We start from the raw sequence: 25406 nt of genomic DNA on the forward strand, positions 1-25406 counted from the left end.
CAGCTCATGTCGCTGCTGTCCCACAGTATGTTGTTCCCAGCCGCCACTACTTCTCCAAGAGAGCCGTGCCTTCCCTGCACAACCAAGTATCCGATAAAATCAAGTGTGCACTGCGCAACGCCATCTGTGGCAAGGTCCACCTAACCACAGATACGTGGACCAGTAAGCACGGCCAGGGACGCTATATCTCCCTAATTGCACACTGGGTAAATGTAGTGGCGCACGTCCTTCCGCCGCCAAGGATCGCAGGGCAACATTCTTTGCCTCCTGTCTCCTCCTCCTCCTACTCAGCTTCCTCCTCCTCTTCTTCCACCTGCTCATCCAGTCAGCCACACACCTTCACCACCAACTTCAGCACAGCCCGGGGTAAACATCAGCAGGCCGTTCTGAAACTCATATGTTTGGGGGACAGGCCCCACACCGCACAGGAGTTGTGGGGGGGTATAGAACAACAGACCGATGAGTGGTTGCTGCCGGTGAGCCTCAAGCCCGGCCTGGTGGTGTGCGATAATGGGCGAAATCTCGTTGCAGCTCTGGGACTAGCCGGTTTGACGCACATCCCTTGCCTGGCGCATGTGCTGAATTTGGTGGTGCAGAAGTTCATTCGCAACTACCCCGACATGTCAGAGCTGCTGCATAAAGTGCGGGCCGTCTGTTCGCACTTCCGCGTTCACATCCTGCCGCTGCTCGCCTGTCTGCGCTACAGCGTAACTTCGGCCTTCCCGCTCACCGCCTCATATGCGACGTGCCCACCAGGTGGAACTCCACCTTGCACATGCTGGACAGACTGTGCGAGCAGCAGCAGGCCATAGTGGAGTTTCAGCTGCAGCACGCACGGGTCAGTCGCACTGCGGAACAGCACCACTTCACCACCAATGACTGGGCCTCCATGCGAGACCTGTGTGCCCTGTTGCGCTGTTTCGAGTACTCCACCAACATGGCCAGTGGCGATGACGCCGTTATCAGCTTTACAATACCACTTCTATGTCTCCTTGAGAAAACACTTAGGGCGATGATGGAAGAGGAGGTGGCCCAGGAGGAGGAGGAGGAAGAGGGGTCATTTTTAGCACTTTCAGGCCAGTCTCTTCGAAGTGACTCAGAGGGAGGTTTTTTGCAACAGCAGAGGCCAGGTACAAATGTGGCCAGACAGGGCCCACTACTGGAGGACGAGGAGGACGAGGATGAGGAGGAGGTGGAGGAGGATGAGGATGAAGCATGTTTACAGCGGGGTGGCACCCAACGCAGCTCGGGCCCATCACTGGTGCATGGCTGGGGGGAAACTCAGGACGATGACGATACGCCTCCCACAGAGGACAGCTTGTCCTTACCTCTGGGCAGCCTGGCACACATGAGCGACTACATGCTGCAGTGCCTGCGCAACGACAGCAGAGTTGCCCACATTTTAACGTGTGCGGACTACTGGGTTGCCACCCTGCTGGATCCACGGTACAAAGACAATGTGCCCACCTTACTTCATGCACTGGAGCATGATAGTAAGATGCGCGAGTACAAGCGCACGTTGGTAGACGCGCTACTGAGAGCATTCCCAAATGTCACAGGGGAACAAGTGGAAGCCCAAGGCGAAGGCAGAGGAGGAGCAAGAGGTCGCCAACGCAGCTGTGTCACGGCCAGCTCCTCTGAGGGCAGGGTTAGCATGGCAGAGATGTGGAAAAGTTTTGTCACCACGCCACAGCTAACTGCACCACCACCTGATACGGAACGTGTTAGCAGGAGGCAACATTTCAATAACATGGTGGAACAGTACCTGTGCACACCCCTCCACGTACTGACTGATAGTTCGGCCCCATTCAACTTCTGGGTCTCCAAATTGTCCACGTGGCCAGAGCTAGCCTTTTATGCCTTGGAGGTGCTGGCCTGCCCGGCGGCCAGCATTTTGTCTGAACGTGTATTCAGCACGGCAGGGGGCGTCATTACAGACAAACGCAGCCGCCTGTCTACAGCCAATGTGGACAAGCTGACGTTCATAAAAATGAACCAGGCATGGATCCCACAGGACCGGTCCATCCCTTGTGCAGATTAGACATTAACTACCTCCCCTTAACAATATATTATTGTACTCCAGGGCACTTCCTCATTCAATCCTATTTTTATTTTCATTTTACCATTATATTGCGGGGCAACCCAAAGTTGAATGAACCTCTCCTCTGTCTGGGTGCCGGGGCCTAAAAATATCTGACAGTGGCCTGTTCCAGTGGTGGGTGACATGAAGCCTGATTCTCTGCTATGACATGAAGACTGATTCTCCGCTGACATGAAGCCTGAATCTCTGTTATGGGACCTCTCTCCTCTGTCTGGGTGCCGGGGCCTAAATATCTGACAATGGCCTGTTCCAGTGGTGGGTGACGTGAAGCCTGATTCTCTGCTATGACATGAAGCCTGATACTCTGCCATGAGACCTCTCTCCAATTGATATTGGTTAATTTTAATTTATTTTATTTTTATTTTAATTCATTTCCCTATCCACATTTGTTTGCAGGGGATTTAACTACATTTTGCTGCCTTTTGCAGCCCTGTAGCCCTTTCCTGGGCTGTTTTACAGCCTTTTTAGTGCCGAAAAGTTCGGGTCCCCATTGACTTCAATGGGGTTCGGGTTCGGGACGAAGTTCGGGTCGGGTTCGGATCCCGAACCCGAACATTTCCGGGAAGTTCGGCCAAACTTCTCGAACCCGAACATCTAGCTGTTCGCTCAACTCTACTCTTCAGCTGTCGCGCTCCCATCTTTCTGGCCTGCGCTGCACTGTCCTGACCCTGTACAGTGTCAGGACGTAGTGCGCGCACTATGACCTAACGCTGCACGCAGTCATGTGACAGTGCAGCGCAGGCCGGGAAGATGGGAGCGCGACAGCTGAAGAGGAGCCGCGGAGCAGGACAGGTAAGATGATTTTTAATTTTAGTTTGATCTGAGGTCTGATGGGCTATTCTAAGGTCTGGGGGTACTGATGGGCTATTCTGAGGTCTGGGGGTGCTGATGGGCTATTCTGAGGTCTGGGGGTACTGATGGGCTATTCTGAAGTCTGGGGGTACTAATGGGCTATTCTGAAGTCTGGGGGTACAGATGGGCTATTCTGAAGTCTGGGGGTACTGATGGGCTATTCTGAGGTCTGGGGGTACTGATGGGCTAATCTGAGGTTTGGGGGTACTGATGGGCTAATCTGAGGTTTGGGGGTACTGATGGGCTAATCTGAGGTCTGGAGTACTGATGGCCTAATCTGAGGTCTGGAGTACTGATGGGCTAATCTGAGGTCTGGGGGTACTGATGGGCTAATCTGAGGTCTGATTGGGGGTACTGATGGGCTAATCTGAGGTCTGATGAAAAATATTTTTTCTTATTTTTCTAATCTAAAATCTTGGGTGCATCTTATAAACCGAAAAATACGGTATATTTCTTTACATCGTTCACTGTGCAAGATAAAGTACGCAATAATTGTGTAGTATAGGTCATTATGGAAGCAATACCAATTATGTAGAGGGGTTGTTTATTTTTTTTCTGCAATTTTTCCATTGCATCAGAGGGGGGTACCCCGCAAGTACAGGTACTTAATTAATAAAATCCGGTGAAAGATCCTCTTTAATTTTTCCTTCAACTTAGCCATATGCACGTTTGTTCTGTGGAATGAATTGCAACTGTCATGGTCCCTCTGGTGACTGATGTCAGGAGATCAAGGAGACTGGCTGAGCGTGGAGGAATCTAACAGCCTCCTTGATTTCTCTTGATTCAGTGTTGATAGGGTTAATGACCACTTCCCTTGTCTCAGCTGTTGCTCAGTGGTCATCACTTCTACCTTTTATAGTCTGACCCCACCCTTCTGACTATGCGGTAGATTGCTTCATTTGGTTTTGGAAAGAGCTGGAGTGTGGTTCTCCCTGAGCTCCTGCTCATCCTTCTACAACAGAAGCTAAGTGTCTCGCTTGTTTGTATTTTGTCTTTTCCCCTTGGTTGTGATTACTAGGCCTCAGGGAGACGCTTGTTCCTTCATCTTGGAAGCAACGGATTGTCTCAGCCCTGCCATTATCTTTAGGGCTCCTCAGGGTCTCCAGGGCTTCCAGGTTCCTGTGTATGGGATTTTCTACCTTCAAGGGGTGCCCATATGGTTAGGAGTCAGGGCCAAGAGTAGGGTTCTTTAGGTGGTGACCCTTTCCCTTCCCTAGCGTTGAGGCCTAGTGGCTTTTCCCCCCTGGTTGTCGGTGTGGTGTTTACTCCTTTACCTTATCCGTGACAGCAACATACGACTGACGCCCATTACTGATGGCTGGCCTAGGTGCTACTCCTGTGTTAGGCCAGTTTCACACTGGCATTTATCTTTACCAGCAGGCTGTTCGCCTGCTGGATCCATACTACAGTGTGCACATGTGTGCTGCCGGAAGTCCGCCTGGCCCCATTCACTATAATGGGGAGAAGCGGAGATCCGGCTGCAGCACGGCAGATATGCCGAGAGGCTGCCAGAAAAAAAACACAACGTGAAGTATGGAAAAAGATAAACGCCAGTGTGAAACTGGCCTTAGGTGCCATCCCTGTGCTTAACATTTACAGTGCTGTGTGGGGAGCATATACTGTCTGCACTGTAAATGTAATTCGCAATGCACTGAAGGCTTAGACAGCTGCTTGAAGATCAACCCATAAACAATAGACTCTGTTTAGTTTCTGGTAATGGTAATTGCCCGAAACAGCTGATCAGTGGGGGTGCTGGGTTTTAATCCCCCACCAGTCTGGTATTGATGAACTATCTTCAGGATAGTTTATCAATATCTAAATCGAGGAAAAACCCATTTAATTATTTACAAAAATCCAAAGAATGAGAAAAACCTGGATCACACATTCACATGCCATGCACTGATCTATAACTGTGAATGCCTCATGTACAGCACATATACAGTACAGACCAAAAGTTTGGACACACCTTCTCATTCAAAGAGTTTTCTTTATTTTCATGACTATAAAGGCATCCAAACTATGAATTAACACATGTGGAATTATATACATAACAAACAAGTGTGAAACAACTGAAAATATGTCATATTCTAGGTTCTTCAAAGTAGCCACCTTTTGCTTTGATTACTGCTTTGCACACTCTTGGCATTCTCTTGATGAGCTTCAAGAGGTAGTCCCCTGAAATGGTCTTCCTACAGTCTTGAAGGAGTTCCCAGAGATGCTTAGCACTTGTTGGCCCTTTTGCCTTCACTCTGCGGTCCAGCTCACCCCAAACCATCTCAATTGGGTTCAGGTCCGGTGACTGTGGAGGCCGGGTCATCTGGCGCAGCACCCCATCACTCTCCTTCATGGTCAAATAGCCCTTACTTTCAAAGTTTTCCCAATTTTTCGGCTGACTGACTGACCTTCATTTCTTAAAGTAATGATGGCCACTCGTTTTTCTTTACTTAGCTGCTTTTTTCTTGCCATAATACAAATTCGAACAGTCTATTCAGTAGGACTATCAGCTGTGTATCCACCTGACTTCTCCTCAACGCAACTGATGGTCCCAACCCCATTTATAAGGCAAGAAATCCCACTTATTAAACCTGACAGGGCACACCTGTGAAGTGAAAACCATTTCAGGGGACTACCTCTTGAAGCTCATCAAGAGAATGCCAAGAGTGTGCAAAGCAGTAATCAAAGCAAAAGGTGGCTACTTTGAAGAACCTAGAATATGACATATTTTCATTTTTTTCACACTTGTTTGTTATGTATATAATTCCACATGTGTTAATTCATAGTTTTGATGCCTTCAGTGTGAATCTCCAATTTTCATAGTCATGAAAATAAAGAAAACTCTTTGAATGAGACGGTGTGTCCAAACTTTTGGTCTGTACTGTATATCAGGGGACTGTATACTATTTATTACGCTGAGAGGCAACTGTTACTGTCATTGTGCTGAGAAGCAGTTATATAGCAATGCATAGCATGTGGATGTGTCATCCATGTTTTTCTGTTTTTGGTTATTTACAAAAATGTCAATGCAATTAAATGAGATATAGTACATCATATTTATGCCTTTATTAAAATGCAAACAAAAAATATAAGAGCCTTACATTCCCATAAGTGACTGCCAACTGCCTGATAACATATTCTGTCTTCTTCTCTTCCTTAGTCTAAAGAACAAGAAAGGATAACTAAAGGGATAAACAATTACAGATTGCTGCTTGTGCTAAATAGTCATACTTACACATGTAATAGAAAATGGTCCACACAGTGACACTTCACACCCTACTTCTGCCCAGTATCGCTCACACTTTTTCTAATAATACAGAACAGAGTTGTTTTTTTTAATGTTTTTTAATGTTTGCAAAGAAATTCTATTTCATCCTTACGACATAATATCTAGTCATGAGACAGAATATAACACTAGTTTATTGGCTTCTAATCTTACCTTCCCCATTTCAAACTCCATACAGGCCATAACAATAATCTGGAAGACAAAATATCTATTATGTTAAAGGGGTGTCCTGGTTTCAGGAGATAAATGTTATTTGTTGTATAAAAAAAAGGAAAACATTTCCTAATGTACTTTGTAGATCTGTGCTTGCTGTCAGTCTAGTTTCTCTGGATTTATATGCAGTGGAAAAAAAATCTGGATGTAAGAAATGAAGAATTTTATCCTTTGGATATACATTTTTAAATGTTCCTATCAAATTAATGAATATGAATAGATAAAATATATATGAAATTTATAACCTTTCATTACACCAAAAAAATTTTTTTTTTTGCTGAAACCAGAAATACCCTTTAAATACCCTCTCTATTATTATCAAATTTATTGGATCACTTTCCTTATCAACAATTTCAGTGGATCCATTCTTCCATCTGCCAGCAGTTCATCGATCTCCTGAGTAATGCATGCGGACAGATGGCAAAATAGTCCATGGCAGCACTATAGAGTGCGGCCTGCTTGCTGTTGACACATGCGCGAAATTCCATTATTGACCAGAACGCTCTTCTGGACAAACATGCGAATGCTACATCAAGAGTGGTGAGTGATCCATATATTGTCCTGAATGCAGCTACTAAGGGGCATAGTTACTATGTAAGGGGCATAGTTACCATGGAAGCAGCTGCTACGGGACGTGAACTCAGGAAGGGACAAATTGATTTATTTTCAGGGCCCAGGGAGAGGTGAGTATAGTGCTCCTTGTCCTAGCACTGGTATTACTCACCACTCCCTGTTCTTTTTCTCTGGGTACCTGCACTGCACTAAGTGTACAGTTTCAGGAAAGAACATGGGGTAATAGGAGGACACATCTGAAGCTGTGCGACGTTAGATCACAGTGCAGCACGTGCCTAGACAGTGCTACACGAAGAATGGAGGCACCCGCAGGAGAAGAAGAGAGGTGAGTATTATTTTAATGGGACTGAGGGGAGGGGGGGGACCATTCAAAAATATGCTGTGGGGCCCAGTCAGTTTTAGTTATGTCACAGTAGCCACTGATACAACAACTGAGACATATTTCAGCATAGGTGGGATCCTCATAGACTGACATTTGCTGTCATTTGTTTGGATCAGGAGCACTCATATAATGGAGAGAATTAAAGTTTAACACTAAGTGCTGGAATACATATTTTATTCCCTTTGAGAGATTGTGCTTGGTGACTGACATTAACAAGAGGATTGTAAGTTCATTTACAGATGTATAAATGGACACTTTGGCTGTTTTATGTTGAATCCATTATTGTTATTACCATTTTAGCTGCTGTTCCTTTCCGAACGGGAGTTTTTTCATTCTGTTCTATTTAATCTATGTTATTTTAGTTCAGATCAATATTTTTTTATTTTTATTATTTGTTATGTGATTTTATGCTTATTTTATCTCATTATGGTCTCTCTAACCAAATATGTTACATGATTTGCAATCTATGCCTGAAGGACCTTACCATTTGTTCCAATCTTACTAGATCTATTTGTATTTGTCTGTGGGCACCAGACAGGTGAGAGTACTTGGCATACATTGGTTTTCACACTATATCTACCAGAGTGAGCCATCCGAGTATTCCTTGTCTATATCTACACTTTGAACAGAGCTGGAAGCACATCACCATTCAAAGTGAATGGAAGCTGAGCTGCAGAAAGCTGTCACGACCACTACACTTTGAACCCACCTGTGCTTCTAGCTCCCTTCAAAGTACTTGTTTTGGTGCCAGAGGTTACAGGGAACAGCTGATCGATGGTGATGCTGGATGTCCAACCCTCATGATCTGATATTGATGATAAGTCATCATTATGTGGCCCAGGAAAACCACTTGAAATATGTTGTTAAAGGGAACCTGTCACCTCTACTATGCTACCCTCACTGAGCGTTTCTAATTGTTCATTGTGTTACCCTAAACATATAAATTACACTTTTAATTTAATTTGCAGACAAATTAAATAATTATTATGCATTTTTTTACTTCCCGCCTTTCATGCTAATTAACAGAAAAGAGTCATATCTTACTTGTGTGACCAGAGAAGAGACCTATTTTCTCTGAGTTAAGCTCCTGAGCTCCGCCTAAGAAACGCCCCTACAGATAAAATCTCTTCCTTGCTTCGACTCAAGGTAAGCAAGCCCCCTAACTGTCCCCTCTTTTGTTAGATTGACAGCCTGCAGTGTGGCTGGGATCGCATAAGTGTCGCCCATGCGCAGTGCGCTCCCTGGTAAGGCGCGATCCTGTCTCCGGATGCCGCTGTTAGCCGGGTTTCAGCGATGCACTGCGCATGCGCGAGACTTATGCCATCCCAGCCGCGAGGGGACTGTTAGGGGGCATGCTTACCTAGACTCGAAGCAAGGAAGCCTCATTTGCATACGACCTGCGGGGGAATAAAAGTTGTTTTACAGCGATCATGCGCCTCAGACATCTTACACAAGAACATCATTAGAAGCCGGATGTTAACAGCTTTAAGGTACTGCTGGCGGTTTATGATCCATTTTGGTGCTGACAGGTTCCCTTTAAGACATGATACACTTTGGATAGATCATCAGCATCTGATTGGCAGGTGTCCGGCACCCGGTGCCTCCACCAATCAGCTGTTTGGGAAGGCGGTGGCGTTGGCAGTAGTGTGGTGACCTTTTTACTGTTTCCTACAGGCTAGGGACGTCACAACTTCTATCACTGGCCTGGGCGCGGCTCAGCCCCATTCACTTCAATGGCACTGAGCCACGCCCAGACCAGTAATAGCAGTTGTGACGTCACTGGCCTGTGGGAAACAGCGAGAAGGCAGCGGTGCCGGACATCCGATCAGATGCTGATGATCTATCCAAAGGATAGATCATCAGTAATAAAAAGCTACAGAACCCCTTTATTATTAGGTTGCTTTGTACTATACTTCATTAGTAATAACTTGCAGTAGACATGTTCTGTCTCCTAGACTTCTGTTCCCACTAGAAGACTCTGCTAGGTGCCTAGGTGACAGACCCACTAATTGCAGGCAACAAAAGGATCAGGTTATTATGGATGTTTTATATTGGTAGTTTAAAATAATTTACTTGTGTGGTGAAGTGTTGTAAGTGAAACTTTCACAAGCTTTACCGTCTATATTTTCTTACCCCAATATTGTATTCCCAAATCATTCGCCAGAAATCTACAACAGTGTTTGCCAGGGGGCCTTGAGTGGCAATATATGCCCTGGGACCATATACACCCTGTAATAAAGATATACATGAATTTGTTAAAAATAAAAATAAAATGACAGGTATACTATGAAGAAAGGTTCCCGCACTTTATTCCAATGATACAAAAAAATATAACATTTAGATTAATAGGAGAAAACTGATTGCTTATTCCTTTCAGGTTACCCACCCTTGAGGTCATCACTTGATCTTCTCAACATGGAAATAGCTGTAAATGACCACTTTCCAACCACAGATAGATAGGCTAACAATTGTAAGAGCTGTAGTGTAGACCTATACTGGTTGTCCACCCTTTAGGAGCTTTTCTACAGACCCACAGAGTGGGTGGACCTGTGGTGGTAATCAAACTTACCTGAACCTAACTGCTGGTTTCCGGCTCCATTGCTAACCTGCCGGGTCTGCAGGTTCCAGGTCTCCCTGCATCAACATCTGCTATGACGCGTATCACGTGACTGCTGCAGACAATGACTGGTGTACACGCTTTGTGCCACATTTATTTATAGTTTTACACACTTTTTTGCCTTATCCATTAACGGGCATGGCTAAGTGAACATGGGGCTTGGCTTAAAATTTACATTGTGCACCAAAAATGTGGCTAACAAACAAGTGATGTAAAGTTAGACTAAACAACTCCGCCACTGAGATAGATCTGGCTCCGTTTTAGACTGTCTCAGCTAAGTTTACACTGTCTAATATTAGATAACTTTAGTAAATGTGTCCCTATGTCTTTTCCTAGCTCAAAGGGCCTCAACAAAAATATGTGAATATCTTTTAATACACAGTTCTAGATATTCCATTGCTTGCCAACTGGTTGTTTGTTGCTAGTTAGTTTTATGAAGTGAGCATAACTAAGTTGGAGTTACTTGGGCATATTCCTCCTGTGCTGGGTGCAATGGGGGTGCCAACAAGCCACTTTTCCATGACTGTGTTATTTAAACGAAGGGATGTACCTGTAACTACCGTACCTTTTTCCCTGGGTGAAGAAAACTTACCTATTACCTACTGTACATGGTTAGGCTTCATGCACATGATCGTATTTTCATCAATGTATTATCCACAATTTTTGTAGATAGCACACTGACCCATTCTTTTCTATAGGGCCATACACACATCAGTGTTCTTTTTTCTGTTCTGCAAACCGTACATGTCCGTATCGCGGATGAGAATAGCCCTTTTTTAATGATGGCGGTGGAAAAAAATGCAAATGCACCCAGAAGATATCCATATCTTGCAGATCCGTTTTTTGGGGACCGAAATATGGACACGACCACGTGCATAAAGCCTTAGAGTAAGATGCCAAATTTTTCTCTGCAGACAAGATTATTAAATTATCTACCTTAATAAAACTGGCATTGATATAATCAGTTTCTTCATCTGAGGTGATCAGAGACAGTTCCACGCGACTGTGGTCAACTGCAACACAGGAAAACATGGTGAAATAGCACTGATAACCTTTTCTGCTCACCAATACATGTAGTGCACAGCAACGCTTTGTGCACTACATTACTTTTATAGTAAACATACTTTTATGCATGTTGTATTTTACCACAAACCCACTAAAAAGTTTCCATACCACCCATTTATTGTCCGCCCACCCACAGTTGTTTGTTTTTTCCACCTACCCTTAACCTGTATAAGTAGATATGTTGTACCTTTAGAGTACAAATGAAAAAAAAAAACCTCAAAACTGATCTGGGTATCTGTTATTTGGGTTGGAAATTACTATATTAGTTAGGCAGCTAACTAGTTATCAGGGTTCCCCATACTAAACCTTTGAATTATTTCCTTAAAGTGAATGTGCATCCTTGAAGATCATTTAGATTTTTATTTTTTATTTTTTAGAATTACTGCAAGTCCCAAAATCTAGGATGAGTAATTTCTAAATATAACTTTCGTGGTCAGAGCTTTATCTTTTCTGATACAAAACTCCATATTCCCTGCAAATGTATTGAGCTAAATCATAAAATATTTGCTGCCTTCAGTCACCGCCCAGGGAGAGTAAAGAAAAGTGTAGGTTGCTCTTTTATGCCTTTGGTGGATATACATCCAGAACCTGGAGCTTTCCTACAGGGGTTTTCCCGCTAACAATACTTATCTTCTGTCTATAGGATAGGGGACAAAGGTCTGATTGCTGGGAATCTCGCTGCACGTGACTTCTATGGAATTGCAAAAATAGCACGCACACTCAACTGTGGAAGCGGATAAGTATTGTTAGTGAAGGAAATCTCTTACCAGGAAATTCAGTGTTAAATCGGTAGGGCTAGCTCAGCTGAATGTAATGATACCTTTCACTTAGGCCCCTTTCACACGCGCGGGTGCAATGCGTGAGTTGAACGCATTGCACCCGCACTGAATCAGGACCCATTCATTTCTATGGGGCTGTGTACATGAGGGGTGATTTTCACGCATCACTTGTGCGTTGCGTGAAAATCGCAGCAAGCTCTATTTTGTGTGTTTTTCACGCAACGCAAGCCCTATAGAAGTTAATGGGGCTGCGTGAAAATCGCAAGCATCCGCAGGCAAGTGCGGATGCGGTGCGATTTTCACGCACGGTTGCTAGGAGACGATCGGGATGGAGACCCGATCATTATTATTTTCCGTTATAACATGGTTATAAGGGAAAATAGCATTCTGAATACAGAATGCATAGTAAAATAGCGCTGGAGGGGTTAAAAAAATAATAATAATAATTTAACTCACCTTAATCCACTTGCTCGCGCAGCCGGCATCGCTTCTGTCTTCATCTTAGCTCTGTGCAGGAAAAGGACCTGTGGTGACGTCACTCCGGTCATCACATGATCCATCACATGATCTTTTACCATGGTGATGGATCATGTGATGACCGGAGTGACGTCAACACAGGTTCTTTTCCTACACACAGCAAAGAAGCCGGGCTGCGCGAGCAAGTGGATTAAGGTGAGTTAAAAATTATTATTTTTTAACCCCTCCAGCGCTATTTTACTATGCATTCTGTATTCAGAATGCTATTATTTTCCCTTATAACCATGTTATAAGGGAAAATAATACAATCTACAGAACACCTAACTCAAGCCCGAACTTCTGTGAAGAAGTTCGGGTTTGGGTACCAAACATGCGCGATTTTTCTCACGCGAGTGCAAAACGCATTACACACATGTTTTGCACTCGCGCATGTTCCCGCAACGCACCCGCACGTTTTCCCGCAACGCCCGTGTGAAAGAGGCCTTAGGGATCCATTGCTTCATTCTCCAGAAAAAATAGTTTTAAGGGCTCATTCAGTGCTGTCTGCATCTGTGGTTCCGTTCCGCAGCTCCGTAGAAAAGATAGAGCATGTCCTGCAATCGCGGACAAGAATAGGCATTTTCTATTGTGGTTGCGGCCCGCAAATTGCAATTTGCGGATTCGCAAAACACTACAGTCGACTGAATGCGCCCTAATCCATATGCAGAGGAGCAGTTAAGTGCACCAAGGGCAGGCCCGAACCACTCTGTGCACACTTTCTCCCACTGCTTATTCTGACAGCCCCTCTCTCTCCTTCTTGATTGACTGGGTTAGGTTCCTGCATAGTCATCTTTCCTGTCCTTGTCCATCAATAAGGAGAAGGGGTTGGAGATGGAATGGCAGAGATAGTCCCTGGAATTTCATGGTGACAGATTTTAGGGTATGTCGACATGGGATTTGCTATCACAAATTTGTGGTGAATCCACAGTGTTTTATAACACTAGCAAAGTTTTGATCTTATTGATAATATATTTGATTACATTACAATACAAAATAATATTAAAAAATGAACCGTTGTGGTGTATTACTTACACGGGAAGATGTCTTTGTATCGATTCTTCTTAAAGTTCTCTGGTCTTTCTGCTGCCACTGTAGTGTAGTTGTTATCAGTCTTATATTTTGCAGATTGTCGTTTCAGATTCTATTGTGTGATTAAAAGGATACGATTATTTGAATTGACTATTACCAAGATCATTTATTGTAGTATTAACAAATTTAGAAGAAAAAACACCGAGTGCGTTATCCTTTCTTATTTCAGACAGAGAAAAAGAAAGTGAAATAAAAAAAAGTTAAAGAAAATACTAATTTTTTGCTTCATAAGACGCACCAAAAGTGGGGGGAAAATGTCTGTGTGTCTTATAAAACTAATACTAGTGAGCGCTTCCATTATGGAAGTGTGACTCTTTTTCAACCCTGTCTGTTATTTATATAAGTTAACCCTTTAATGACCCGCCTGTTTTGGGCCTTGCTGACCAAGTGTTTTTTTTTTTTCGTTTTTTCATCGTCGCCTTCCAAAAGGTATACGTTTTTTAATTTTCCATCTATGTAGCCGTATTAGAGCTTGTCTTTTGAGAAGCAAATTTTAGTTTTTAATGGCACCATTTAGGGCTACACATAACATACTGATTAACTTTTATTAACTCTTTCTAGGAGGGAGATGGGAAAAAAAGAGCAATACTGCCACTGAGTTTTTTCATTAAAAATTTTGCGGGTGTTCATTTTTCGGCATAAATAACATGATAACTTTATTTTCTGGGTCAGTACAATTACAGCAATGCAAAATACATTCACTAGTTTACTTTTGCGCAATAAAAACCCTTTTTTAAAAAGAAGAAAATTGCTGCATCCATAGATCCATAACACTTAAAATTTTGTTTCTACTGAGCTATGTGGGGGCTTGATTTTTGCAGGATGATTTGTAATTTTCATTGGTATCATCTTGAGGTAAATAACCCTTCTTAAAGATCTTAATTTATTTTTAATATTTTTTTTGGTGGGAACTAAGCAAAAAGTAGAAATTCTGTGTTTTATTTTTTTTACAGTGTTCACCATAAAGGATAATTTACATAATATTTGTATATTATGGACGTGGTGATACCAAACATGTGGGGGAGGTTTTATTTTTGCAATTTTTTGCATTGAAAACCATTGAAACACCTTTAATTGGATTTTTTTTTACCTTTTTAACCATTTAATAGTCCCACAAGGGAACTATAACAGGCAATTAATTCTGATCGCTTCTAAAATACAGTGCACAATTTCTATAGTGAATTGCATTTTAATGTCAGTGCTATACTGACATTGTCCAGCAGGCTGCAAACAATCAAGGCAGACTTTTTAAATGTTTTTATTTTATATGAATGGCTTCCAGTGCTGGAATCGAGGAAGCCATCCGTTTGCTGTGGCAAATCATTGCAGTCTGTGATACAAGCAATCTAACAATCGCTTGTGGAAGTCCCCTAAGAGGACTTAAAAAAAAGTAAAAGAAAAGAAAAAAGATTTTAAAAATATAACAAAAAATATAAAAAAATAAAAATATAAAAATTCTAATCACCAGTTTTCTCCATAATTAAAATAAAAGTAAAGAATAAAAAAATAAACATCATAGACATTATTGCATCCCAAAATGCCTGAACTATTAAAATCTAAATGTATTTATCATGTACGATGAATGCCGTAATGTAAAAAAATCAAAATGGCCGAGAGAATGAAATGAACAGGTCAGTTTTACCACATAGGGAACACTGTAAAAGCAAAACCAGTAAAACTGTGGTGGAATGAAATTTTTTTCCAATTCCAACCATTAGTAATGTTTTCCATCTTCACGCTACATTGCATGCAATATTAAATGGTGCCATTAGAAAGTACAACTTGTCCCACAAAAATCAACAGCTATGTGAATGGAAAAATAAAAAAGTTATGGCTCTGGTAAGAAAAGGAGTGAAAAATGAAAAATGCAAAAAATGGGGCTGAAGGGGTTAATTGTTTATCAAATTTATAGAAATCGTGGAATTTTCTCAATTAAACAATGAGTGTTAGTCTAAATTATCCCTTCTTGCAAGTTTAACAGAAAATCCTCAAAACCATATCTCATAACATTTTATGTACCACTGAACAGCCTTACAAAAGACCATGGTTCATTTAATGCTTGATCACCCCGATGGAAACAGAAGTGATACCAGTTTTACTGTAACTGTGGAACTTGTCACCTAGAGATGGTTGCTTTGATAACAGAAGGTTCTCAGTTCAGTTTTAGACACTGAGGTTTAGAAAACCACTGCTACATCTCGGTAGTACTACCTCTAGTTAATTCACAATGTCTAAGGGCTCATGCACATGAACATATTCTTTGTCCGTTCTGTTTTTTCCGCGGTCCGTGTGCAGAACTATTCACAATGGGACTGCAAAAAAATTACTCTGTGTTCATTCCGTGTCCACATGTCTGCATGGTCGTTCCACAAAAAAATTGAACATGTACTATTATTGTCAACATTACGGGCAAGAATAGGACTGTTCTATTAGGGGCCGGCCGTTCTGTTCCACAAAATGCGGAATGAACACGACCGGTATCTGTGTTTTGCGAATCTGCAATTTGTGGACTGCAAAACACCAACGGTTGTGAGCATGAGCCCTAAGTATAAATATTATACCAAAGGAAAAAAAAATCTTATAATATTTCACATAGATTTCCAGTGGATGAGTAAATACAAGCTCATCTGGCATTTCAAGGAGTAAAGGACCAATACCTCCTTTTGCAATGCTGCCGATTGCTGAAGGAACTACATATCTCAGTAGCCTCAAAGGGATGAAAATGGAAACATGGTAAATAATGAAAAAAGGTTCAACATAAAATCATAGAAATAGGGGCAGATTGGGCATTGGCAGTAGTGGGAGAAATCCAAGGAGTTTCATCACAGCATGATGTCATGGAGTTTGGAGGAGGGCAATTTCTACCAAGAAACAGAGCGTGGTCTCCTCCCAGTAGCTGTTGGGTGGGCAGCATGGCATGGCATGGTAAATGGGAAGGGATACCAGTGACCTTGAGAAATGGTCCCTCATAATATTGGGTCCAAAGGAAGGAAACAGAGAGGTTAGACATAAAAATGAAGTCTGTAGCAGCCTTTTTGAGCATGTTAGTCCTAATATACAAAGGATGGCCAGCAAGAACAAAGGCTAGTTTTATACATGATCTGAAGGGGTAAGACAATTTAAAAAAAGAATATACCACCTTATTTCCGTCTCTAATTAAAACCAGGTAACAAAACAGTTTAACATTTTTATTCTGCTTTATAGTATGATATATTTTATATTCTGTACATGATTATGGGGGCAGCCAACTTGCCTAATTTTTCTACATTAACAGCAGTTCAGTGTATGGCTTTACAGCCATCACATGGATATAAGAATCTGGTCTCTTGAGATGGCTCTTTAAGGCATAGAGGAGACCCCTATGGAGATTGTTGGGTCTGCATTAATTTGGTTGTATGTTTTATACTGATAATGTGTCATGATAAACACGAACTCCATTGGTGAGTCGTCTTAACATTGCAAGTCCAAATCAGAAGACTAGTTGTTGCTGCTAAAGATGGTGTCTTACACTATGCCCTTTAATAATGTTGTTTAAGCACTGTTATATGTTTTATTATAATAGTGATTATTATGTATAGTGGTCATTTCCTAATTGTGTTCTAATATTGGCTTTGCCCTTTCCAGTATACTGCTGGGGTAAAATATGACCCCAGATGTCATGATTTATGTGGAATTATATAGTAGTGGCCCCTCTAGCATGGTAAGTCATGTGGGTCAGTGGTTAGATTACCAAGGGGCTGTCTATCTTGTTATGTGCCCATGTGCATTACTGTGCCTCTGTGTCAAGCCAAGTTTTGGTCGAGACCACATCTGGAAGGAGACCACGTGGGTGCTGGCAGCTGTTGTTATGGCCACTTAGAACCACCACAGCAATTTGCCACTGTAATACATGTGCGTTGGGCTATTGTTAATGATAAAGAACTGTGCCTTTCATCTGAGAAGATGTTGCCTATTTTTAAGTGGTCAGAACACCGCTCCTGAGTTGGCTGCCCTGTTATCCTGCTGTTCTGCACAGTGAAGTTGACTGTTATTGCCACTGTTGTTACAACTACTCACTTATTTGTGACCTGCTTGCAGCCACTCTGCCCTGGGACATTTTCGGACCTGCACATATCTAGCCACAAGTGCACAGAAGCAGTCCTGGGGATTCACAACTTATTGACTTGTGTGGGAGACTGTTCTAGGCATACTCTGCGACCTGTGCAGAAGTCTTTGTGCAGGAAGAGTGCCTACAGCTTATCGTGAAGCCTAGAGGTCAGAGTGAATTTCAGGATTATTTTTTTATGTAGATAATGACATAGAAAATAAAAAAACATAATGTTTTATAAATGGTTAATGTAAAAAACTTGATTTATATAATAAGTAATTTTATGATACATTAGATTCAGTAACTTTAGCTAGCTGTCCCACAGCAGCAATGAAGTAGCAGAAGGTGAATTCACTGATTTTAGTGTACAGAGCCTAGCAAAGCTGTTAAACCTAGGTTAACGACAGAGCCCAAAAGAAATAAAGAAACAGGAAATTAAAGAGTTGAACAGGGAAGCAGTACAAACCATCAGATTGCAAGGTGTGTTCACCTTTAAGAATGACTGCAGACTATAATGGTTGAATAGATCACTGTACTGCTTTTAAAAGAGTGGCAAATACAATTGATGGTTAAAAATCATACTAGGGGTACAATATGCTTGATGGTTTAAAATTATTCTTAGTGGGACAAAACACTTAAAGACTGCAAAGCTTAAAGGGGTTGTCTCACTTTAGTAAATGGCATTTATCATGTAGACAAAGTTAATACAAGGCACTTATTAATGTATTATGATTGTCCATTGCTTCATTTGCTGGCTGGATTCATTTTTCCATGACATTATACACTGCTCATTTCCAGGGATTACAACCACCCTGCAATCCAGCAGCAACGGTCATACTTGCACACTATAGGAAAAAGAGCCAGCCTATGAGGTTTCCCGTGGTCCTGTCCACCAAAGAGGCAAGCCCCGTCCAAACACTGACCTCTTCACCACACCAGTCCACTTACTTCACAAGACTGGAACAAAGAGGCTACTTTTCAGGCCACAGGGTAGCCAGTTTTAAAACTTCCACTGGAAGCTCATGACTGAACCCTCACACAGCCACCACTGATTCAGCTATGTCTCCTCTCAGGCTGAAGGCTTAAACAGCACACACCAACTTGGATCTGGCTAGCCTCAGGGTTGAAATCACAAACAGCCCATAAAGTCTCAGACACAATCTCTTTCTCAGTTCTTAAGCCTCTATCTGTGACAACACTTTGACCTTGAAACCAGGCCTACTCGACTCATTCAACTAGAGCAATCTCCCACTGCAATACACATGGCTTCAGCCACACACTGACTCACTTCCTGTTATATACTCCCTTATATCCTTCTGATCTCTGCCACAGCAAAGCTACTGAGCGGCAACAGACAACACTAAGGTATAAGCTCTTATACACTAGATTGCATTTCAGTGTTAGCAAAGGAGAAGCAATGTGAGAGTCTCATTAAATGAAAGTCTCGTTATTATGGGGAGGTAAGTCTAACCCTCCTTACAAGCTCCTGTTGAAAGCTGAAAGTCACAAGCTTATGATAACAATCTTTTTGTGATTCCTGTACCATGAGTAACTAGCCTAGATTTTGTTACTTGTATGGGAGTCACAAGTTTAGTTTGACGGCTGAGATTAGAGACTGTCAAAACAAACAGGATGCTACTAGGAAGGGAAAGTGTTCATTTGTGCTAACCCAAATAGTACGTTGGTAGGATTCCGTTTGAGGGGGACCCATATGAATGGAATTTATATGTGTCAAAAGATATTCCACACAATGATGCAAAATATTGTTCTCATCAAACGGATACATAATATAAAGTTCTAGTGGAATAACTGAATCATCAGTGATCAATTTATTGTTATAAACATTGTATTTCATTATAGAAAGGAGAATGTGATATCAACTGGTGTCTTACCACAACTGTAGCATCTTTTCAACTCTTATAAACCCTGAAGTTTTGGGGTTTTCTTTATTTACCACATCATCCCACACACCAGGATACATTTCACATTCTCAGTAGGTTCCAAACTACAAGAAATGGTGTGTACCGTATTTGTAGCTTTCCCTTTCTACACATAAACTGCATGTAGGTATCAGGCAGAGCAATGAATTTATCATCCCACTGAATGTTAAAGGCTCATTGAGAGAATGACCTATTATAGTCTAGTCATTTGGTCACTGTTGATTTTTCACACAGACCACAAGACTCACCCAATCCAGGGAATGGGTGCTCAAGAAACACAGACTGCACATGGATGCTTATCTTAAAGGGGGTTGTCCCACAAAAAATATATTCTACAGTTTTCAAACCAGCACCTAATATGTAAATTCTTTAAAAAAAATGTGTATAGCTATTTATATAGTTATTCAATAAAATGTATCTGTATAGCGCCACCTGCTGTTTGTTCTTTTTTTTATTTCTTTGTCCATCTCACTGAGATGGCTGCACATGCTCAGTTTCATCCTTCAACTGTCTCCTGAGCTGTGATAGGCAGAGAGCTCCAGCAGAAAAGACACGCCCCTTGAGCTTTCAGCTTGATGTAAAAGTAGCAGAACAATGAATGGGGAGATCTCTGGATCCATGCGAGGTACAGGGCTGGTTCTAGCTTTGTTAGAAAGGGATTGCCATGTACTAGGTGATGTCCGATTTTTCATTTTTTACAATAATCATAAGATAACCCCTTTAAATAAGAATTGAAAGAGGGTGCTCTTCAAATCAAAACCACAGAGGTCCCACAATGTGATGGTAATTAACCTCTTATTGAAGCTACTGTAATTATACTGGGAAATTGTGTAATCTCCTGATATAATGGTATCAGAATTGGCTTCTTAACAAATGGCAATGATGAGGAGGCATATGCTTCCTCCCTTTCCCAGGAAAAACTGGCAGTCAATGGCATGAGACTTCACCCATACTACTGTAGGCACTAATGGGGAAATGTATCAACCTTCTATGTCAGTAAACTTTAAAATACCAGTTTGTGCAAATGTTTTTGCGCACATGACAATTTTATGCTGCCCTTAACACTTTCCAAAAATGGGGTATGGTGTGGGTAGGATTTAAAGGGAGTCTTTCACCGAATATGACCATTACAGACCACTCGAATCAGGTTCTCCATTACTTTCCCCAGATTACTATGGTACCTTTCATATTGGAGTCCATCACCGATTTGCTCCAAAAAACACTTTTATACCATATGGTAATTAGGTTCTGAAGGTGCCCAGGGGCTCCTCTTTCACCCCTCTGGCCTGCCCTTGTTTAATCTGATTACCTCCTCCTCTCCATCTGAAATCCTGTGCCTCCGCCGGCTGGATCGGGTTGCGCAGGCTGGCGCATGCGCATTCAAAGTCCCTGTTCCTCTGCCCATAATGGGCAATGCAGTGAGCACGCGCCAGGAATGTGTGGAGCGGCGAGAACGCGGGATTTCAGACAGAGAGGAGGAGGTAATCAGATTAAACAGGGGCAGGCCAGAGGGGTGAAAGAGGAGGGGTTTGGTAAGCAAAGCGCTGAGGGGCCTGGGCACCAGCCGCAGGAACGCCGCCCCTGGGCACCTTCAGAACCTAATTACCATATGGTATAAAAGTGTTTTTTGGAGCAAATCGGCGATGGACTCCAATATGAAAGGTACCATAGTAATCTGGGGAAAGTAATGGAGAACCTGATCTGAGTGGTCTGTAATGGTCATATTCGGTGAAAGACTCCCTTTAACATCATTTACGCCAGTTTTCTAACATACAGTAAATGATGAATGAAATCTATACCAGCTACAAGCAAGGACTTTCTGAGGATGTGCACATCCAGAAAGTGCAGGCTTGATAAATCTCCTCCTATTGCTCCCTTCTCCTCGCCCTCAGCTTCAACATTGTTTTACCAGGCATTTAGATGTACAGTAGTGCACAAAAAAAAAAAGTAAAGAGATAATTTGGTTTTCTAAATAAACTGCGTGCTCCCGAGTTAGATTTCGCCCACCCCTTTGTCCTGTGTAATAAGCCTGTGTCTGGTTTTACATGGCAGTATGTGGCTTAGGAAAAAACCTTCCTTGTCGCGACTAGTGTTGACGGCGAATATTCGAATCACGAATTTTCATCGCGAATATGGCTACTTTGAGAATTCGCGAATATTTATAATATAGTGGCTGATATGAGACAAACTCAGTGCATCAGAGGGTCGCTGTGAAATGTCTTAAAATTCGATGGCACGGTAAAACCATACGAATTTTTATGCATACAGATCCATAAATTGTATACCCCTGAATGAAAATACCCTAAGGCCTCATGCACACGAACGTATTTTCATTCCATGTCCGCTCCTTTTTTTTTTTTGCAGACCGTATACAGAACCATTCATTTCAATGGGTCCGCAAAAAAAACGGAAGGTACTCCGTGTGCATTCCATTTCCGTATGTCCGTTCCACAAAAATATAGAACATGTCCTATTATTATCCGCAATACAGACAAGGATAGCACTGTTCTATTAGAGGCAAGCTGTTCCGTTCTGCAAAATACGGAATGCACATCCGTATTTTTTGCAGATCAGTTTTTTGCGGACCGCAAAATACATACGGTCGTATGCATGAGGCCTTAATGAAAGGTTTGGTCGGCAGCTCTCTCTCTTAGGCCTCATGCACACGGCCGTTGTTGTGGTATGCATCTGAGCCGCATTTTTTGCGGCTCGGGTGCGGACCCATTCACTTCAATAGGGCCTCAAAAGATGCGGACAGCACTCCGTGTGCAGTCCTCATCCATTGCTCCGTTCCGTGGCCCAGCAAAAAAAATATAGCATGTCCTATTCTTGTCCGTTTTGCGGACAAGAATAGGCATTTCTACAAATTGCGGAAGGCACACGGGCAGCTTCCGTTTTTTGCGGATCCGCGGTTTGCGGACCGCAAAAAATGGAACGGTCGTGTGCATGAGGCCTTAACCCCATGTTGGGGTTCTGCATGGTGTATGTGTCTGTGTTTGGTTAGTGTAAGTTTTTTCTTAGGGTATTTGCACCATTTCGCAGTTTTTGTTAATTTTTTGTTTTTTGCAGCCTTTTTGTCGAAAAAACAAACCCCATCAGCATGAAATGTTGCATAAAAGTCTATGGTAAGTATTAAATGCAGGTCAAACAGGTGTTTTTTTTTTTTTTTGTGAATTTTTTTTTACCCTTGAGGTACGATTTTTGGGTCATTTTTTTTTTCAAATCACAGCCCTGGCGTCTTTACCCTTTATTACCTTGCATTTTTCTCCAATAGGTCTTAATTGTTTTCGTAGCTTTTGAAAAAAAACATACATGCAACGTATATTGGCCATTTTTACTGGTGTTTTACATTTCTGTTTTTGTTCTAATGCTTTTTTTTATTTTAGAGCTCTACAGTGACATTTACAGGTGGTGCATAATTTCCTATAAAAACAAAACAAAAGCTAGGCATGCAAAAAAAGCAACTAAAAACTTTCAGATGCTAAAACACACTATATGGGCAAAAATGCCTGAAAGGATAGCTACAAAAATGCTGAGCAAGTCATGTGTTTTTTGATTTATCTATATTTTTAAAATGGGTCTCTATGGGCGATATATACTAAAGCATGCCTACACAGTGACATATGTTGGGGCCTTCCATCATTATATTTGGAAAATCTTCCTGACATATACAGTATCTCCAACAGGAAGATATAATGCAATGTCCAAAGAAGCTGACATTTTTTATTTTTATTTCTACTCACTCAATGGGTCCGCGATCCACCCGTTCCGCAAAAAGATAGGACATGTTCTATCTTTTTGCGGAACGGAAGTACGGGACGAAACCCCACGGAATCACTCCGTAGGGCTTCCGTAGGGTTCCGTTTCGTGCTTCTATTCAGCACCATTCCGCATCTCTGGATTTGCCGACCCATTGAAGTGAACGGCGCCCATGTATTGCGGATCTGCAAATGCGATCCGCAATACGGCAACGGGTAGCACACGTTTGTGTGCAGGAGGCCTAAAACTGTAGGATTCTGGGAACTAGGATTTTGTGTATTTAAGGGCACCTGGGGGCAGAAGCTAGTTGGCCAATAACCGTTCAGAGTGTGTGAGCTGTTCATTGAGGTGCTACTTGATCCTAATTTGGGCTAGGATCACATCATGAAACAGGAACAGAAAAACTAAATGTATGCCAGAGATGTAAATTATCATTAGCTGCATTTTAACCCTTACTTTCCCTGACTATTGTTTTACATGTGCTTTGCGTTTCCCTAAAACAAGTATGTGCATGGATTGCTGAAAGCTGGGTAAGGCTGGTTTCACACTGGTGTTTCAGATGCTAGTGGGGCCCACTGGCATTCAGGCAACATCCGTCAATGCTGGATCCAGAGAGGTCATTTATAGTGAGGGGGCCCTAACCAGAACAGCGCGGCATGATGAGATCATGGGAACCATTCAGTTACTATGACGGCGCCTAGACCTGCGGTTGTAGAGTTACTATTAGGGCCCTGCCCCAAGCTTTTAGTGAAGGCTAAAAATAATGTAAACAAAAAAGTAAAAAAAAAAAAATTAAATTCTAATCATACTGTTTCTCCATTTTACAAATATAAATGAACTAGCAGAAGGACCCGGCTTCGCGGGGGTACATTTAATCTATTTCATTTAATGTTTCTGTGTGTCGTTAAAAGATTCACAGTATCCCCCATAACTGTGAGCTCTACAGCACCCTTCCCCCTTAACAGTGAACTCAACTGCCCCTCACTTCTTAACACTGACCCCCCACAGTGCTCCGCCTCCTTACAATGGGATGTCTACAGCAGCCTGTCCCCTTAACTTTGAGCTTCACAGCAGCCCACCCCTTTAACAGTGAGTTTCACAGCACTTCACTCCCTTGACATTGATCTTCTCAGGGGCACGCTGCCTTAACAGTGACCTAAACAGCACCCCACCCCTTTAACAGTGACCTCCCCAGTGCCCGTCCCTTTAACAGTGACCTCCACAGTGTCCATCCCTTTCTCAGTGACCTCCACAGTGCCCGCCCCTTTAAGTGACCTTTACAATGGCTGCCCCTTTATGTGACCTCCACAGTGCCCGCCCCTTTAAGGCTACATGCACACGACCGTTCCGTTTTTTTGCGGTCCGCAAACCGCAGATCCGCAAAAAACGGAAGCCGCCCGTGTGCTTTCCGCAATTTGTAGACAAAACGGACAATTTGTAGACAGAACGGACAAGAATAGGAGATGCTATATTTTTTTTGCGGGGCCACGGAACGGAGCAACGGATGCAGACAGCACACGGAGTGCTGTCCACATCTTTTGCGGCCCCATTGAAGTGAATGGGTCCGCACCCAATCCGCAAAAACGGCGGCTTGGATGCGGACCAAAACAATGGCCGTGTGCATGAGGCCTAACAGTGATCTCCACAGTGCCCGCCCTTTTAACAGTGACTTCCCCAGTGCCCGTCCCTTTAACAGTGACCTCCCCAGTACCCGTCCCTTTAACAGTGAGCTCCACAGTGCTCGCCCCCTTTAACAGTGACCTACATGGTGCCCGCCCCTTTAACAGTGACATCCACAGGGCCCTGCCCCTTTAAGGCTAGGGCTTCACGACGACATGTGTTGTGCAACATTTTGTCTCAACAATTTTTATAATGATAGGCTATGGTGTCGCACTGCGACATGCGACATGTTGCGACTGACACGACAGTCACAAAAAAATCCATCCAAGATGGATGCATGTAGCAGCGTAGTTGTGCCCTATGTGTCGTGTGACTTGGGTTGGCTGGGTTGTTATGGAAACCTGGAGTAAAGCTGTGTGTATGTGGAGAGTAAGTGCCTGCGAGCTTCTATTGGCTGATAAGGGACATGTGACCGTGTGTATGGCAGTTGGGATAGGAAGAGAAAGACTTGCAGGCTTGTATTGGCTAATGCA

At 42.6% G+C, this 25406-nt stretch overlaps 1 protein-coding gene across 3 annotated transcripts in view; it reads right to left on the reverse strand.

The window, feature by feature from the left end:
- PTPN22 (protein tyrosine phosphatase non-receptor type 22) overlaps window positions 1–25406 on the reverse strand; it is a 183198-nt gene that overhangs the window by 122033 nt on the left and 35759 nt on the right. For all 3 annotated transcript variants that reach the window (XM_040423905.1, XM_040423904.1, XM_040423906.1), the window contains exons 2-7: window positions 13411–13519; window positions 10955–11031; window positions 9535–9630; window positions 6387–6425; window positions 6183–6254; window positions 6049–6108 (exon numbers count right to left, since the gene is read on the reverse strand). In XM_040423905.1, the coding sequence (XP_040279839.1) occupies window positions 6049–6108; window positions 6183–6254; window positions 6387–6425; window positions 9535–9630; window positions 10955–11031; window positions 13411–13519 (453 nt within the window). The remainder of the gene's footprint in view (window positions 1–6048; window positions 6109–6182; window positions 6255–6386; window positions 6426–9534; window positions 9631–10954; window positions 11032–13410; window positions 13520–25406) is intronic.

This window comes from Bufo bufo, chromosome 3 (genome assembly GCF_905171765.1).
Source record: "Bufo bufo chromosome 3, aBufBuf1.1, whole genome shotgun sequence".
NCBI classification, from domain to species: domain Eukaryota; kingdom Metazoa; phylum Chordata; class Amphibia; order Anura; family Bufonidae; genus Bufo; species Bufo bufo.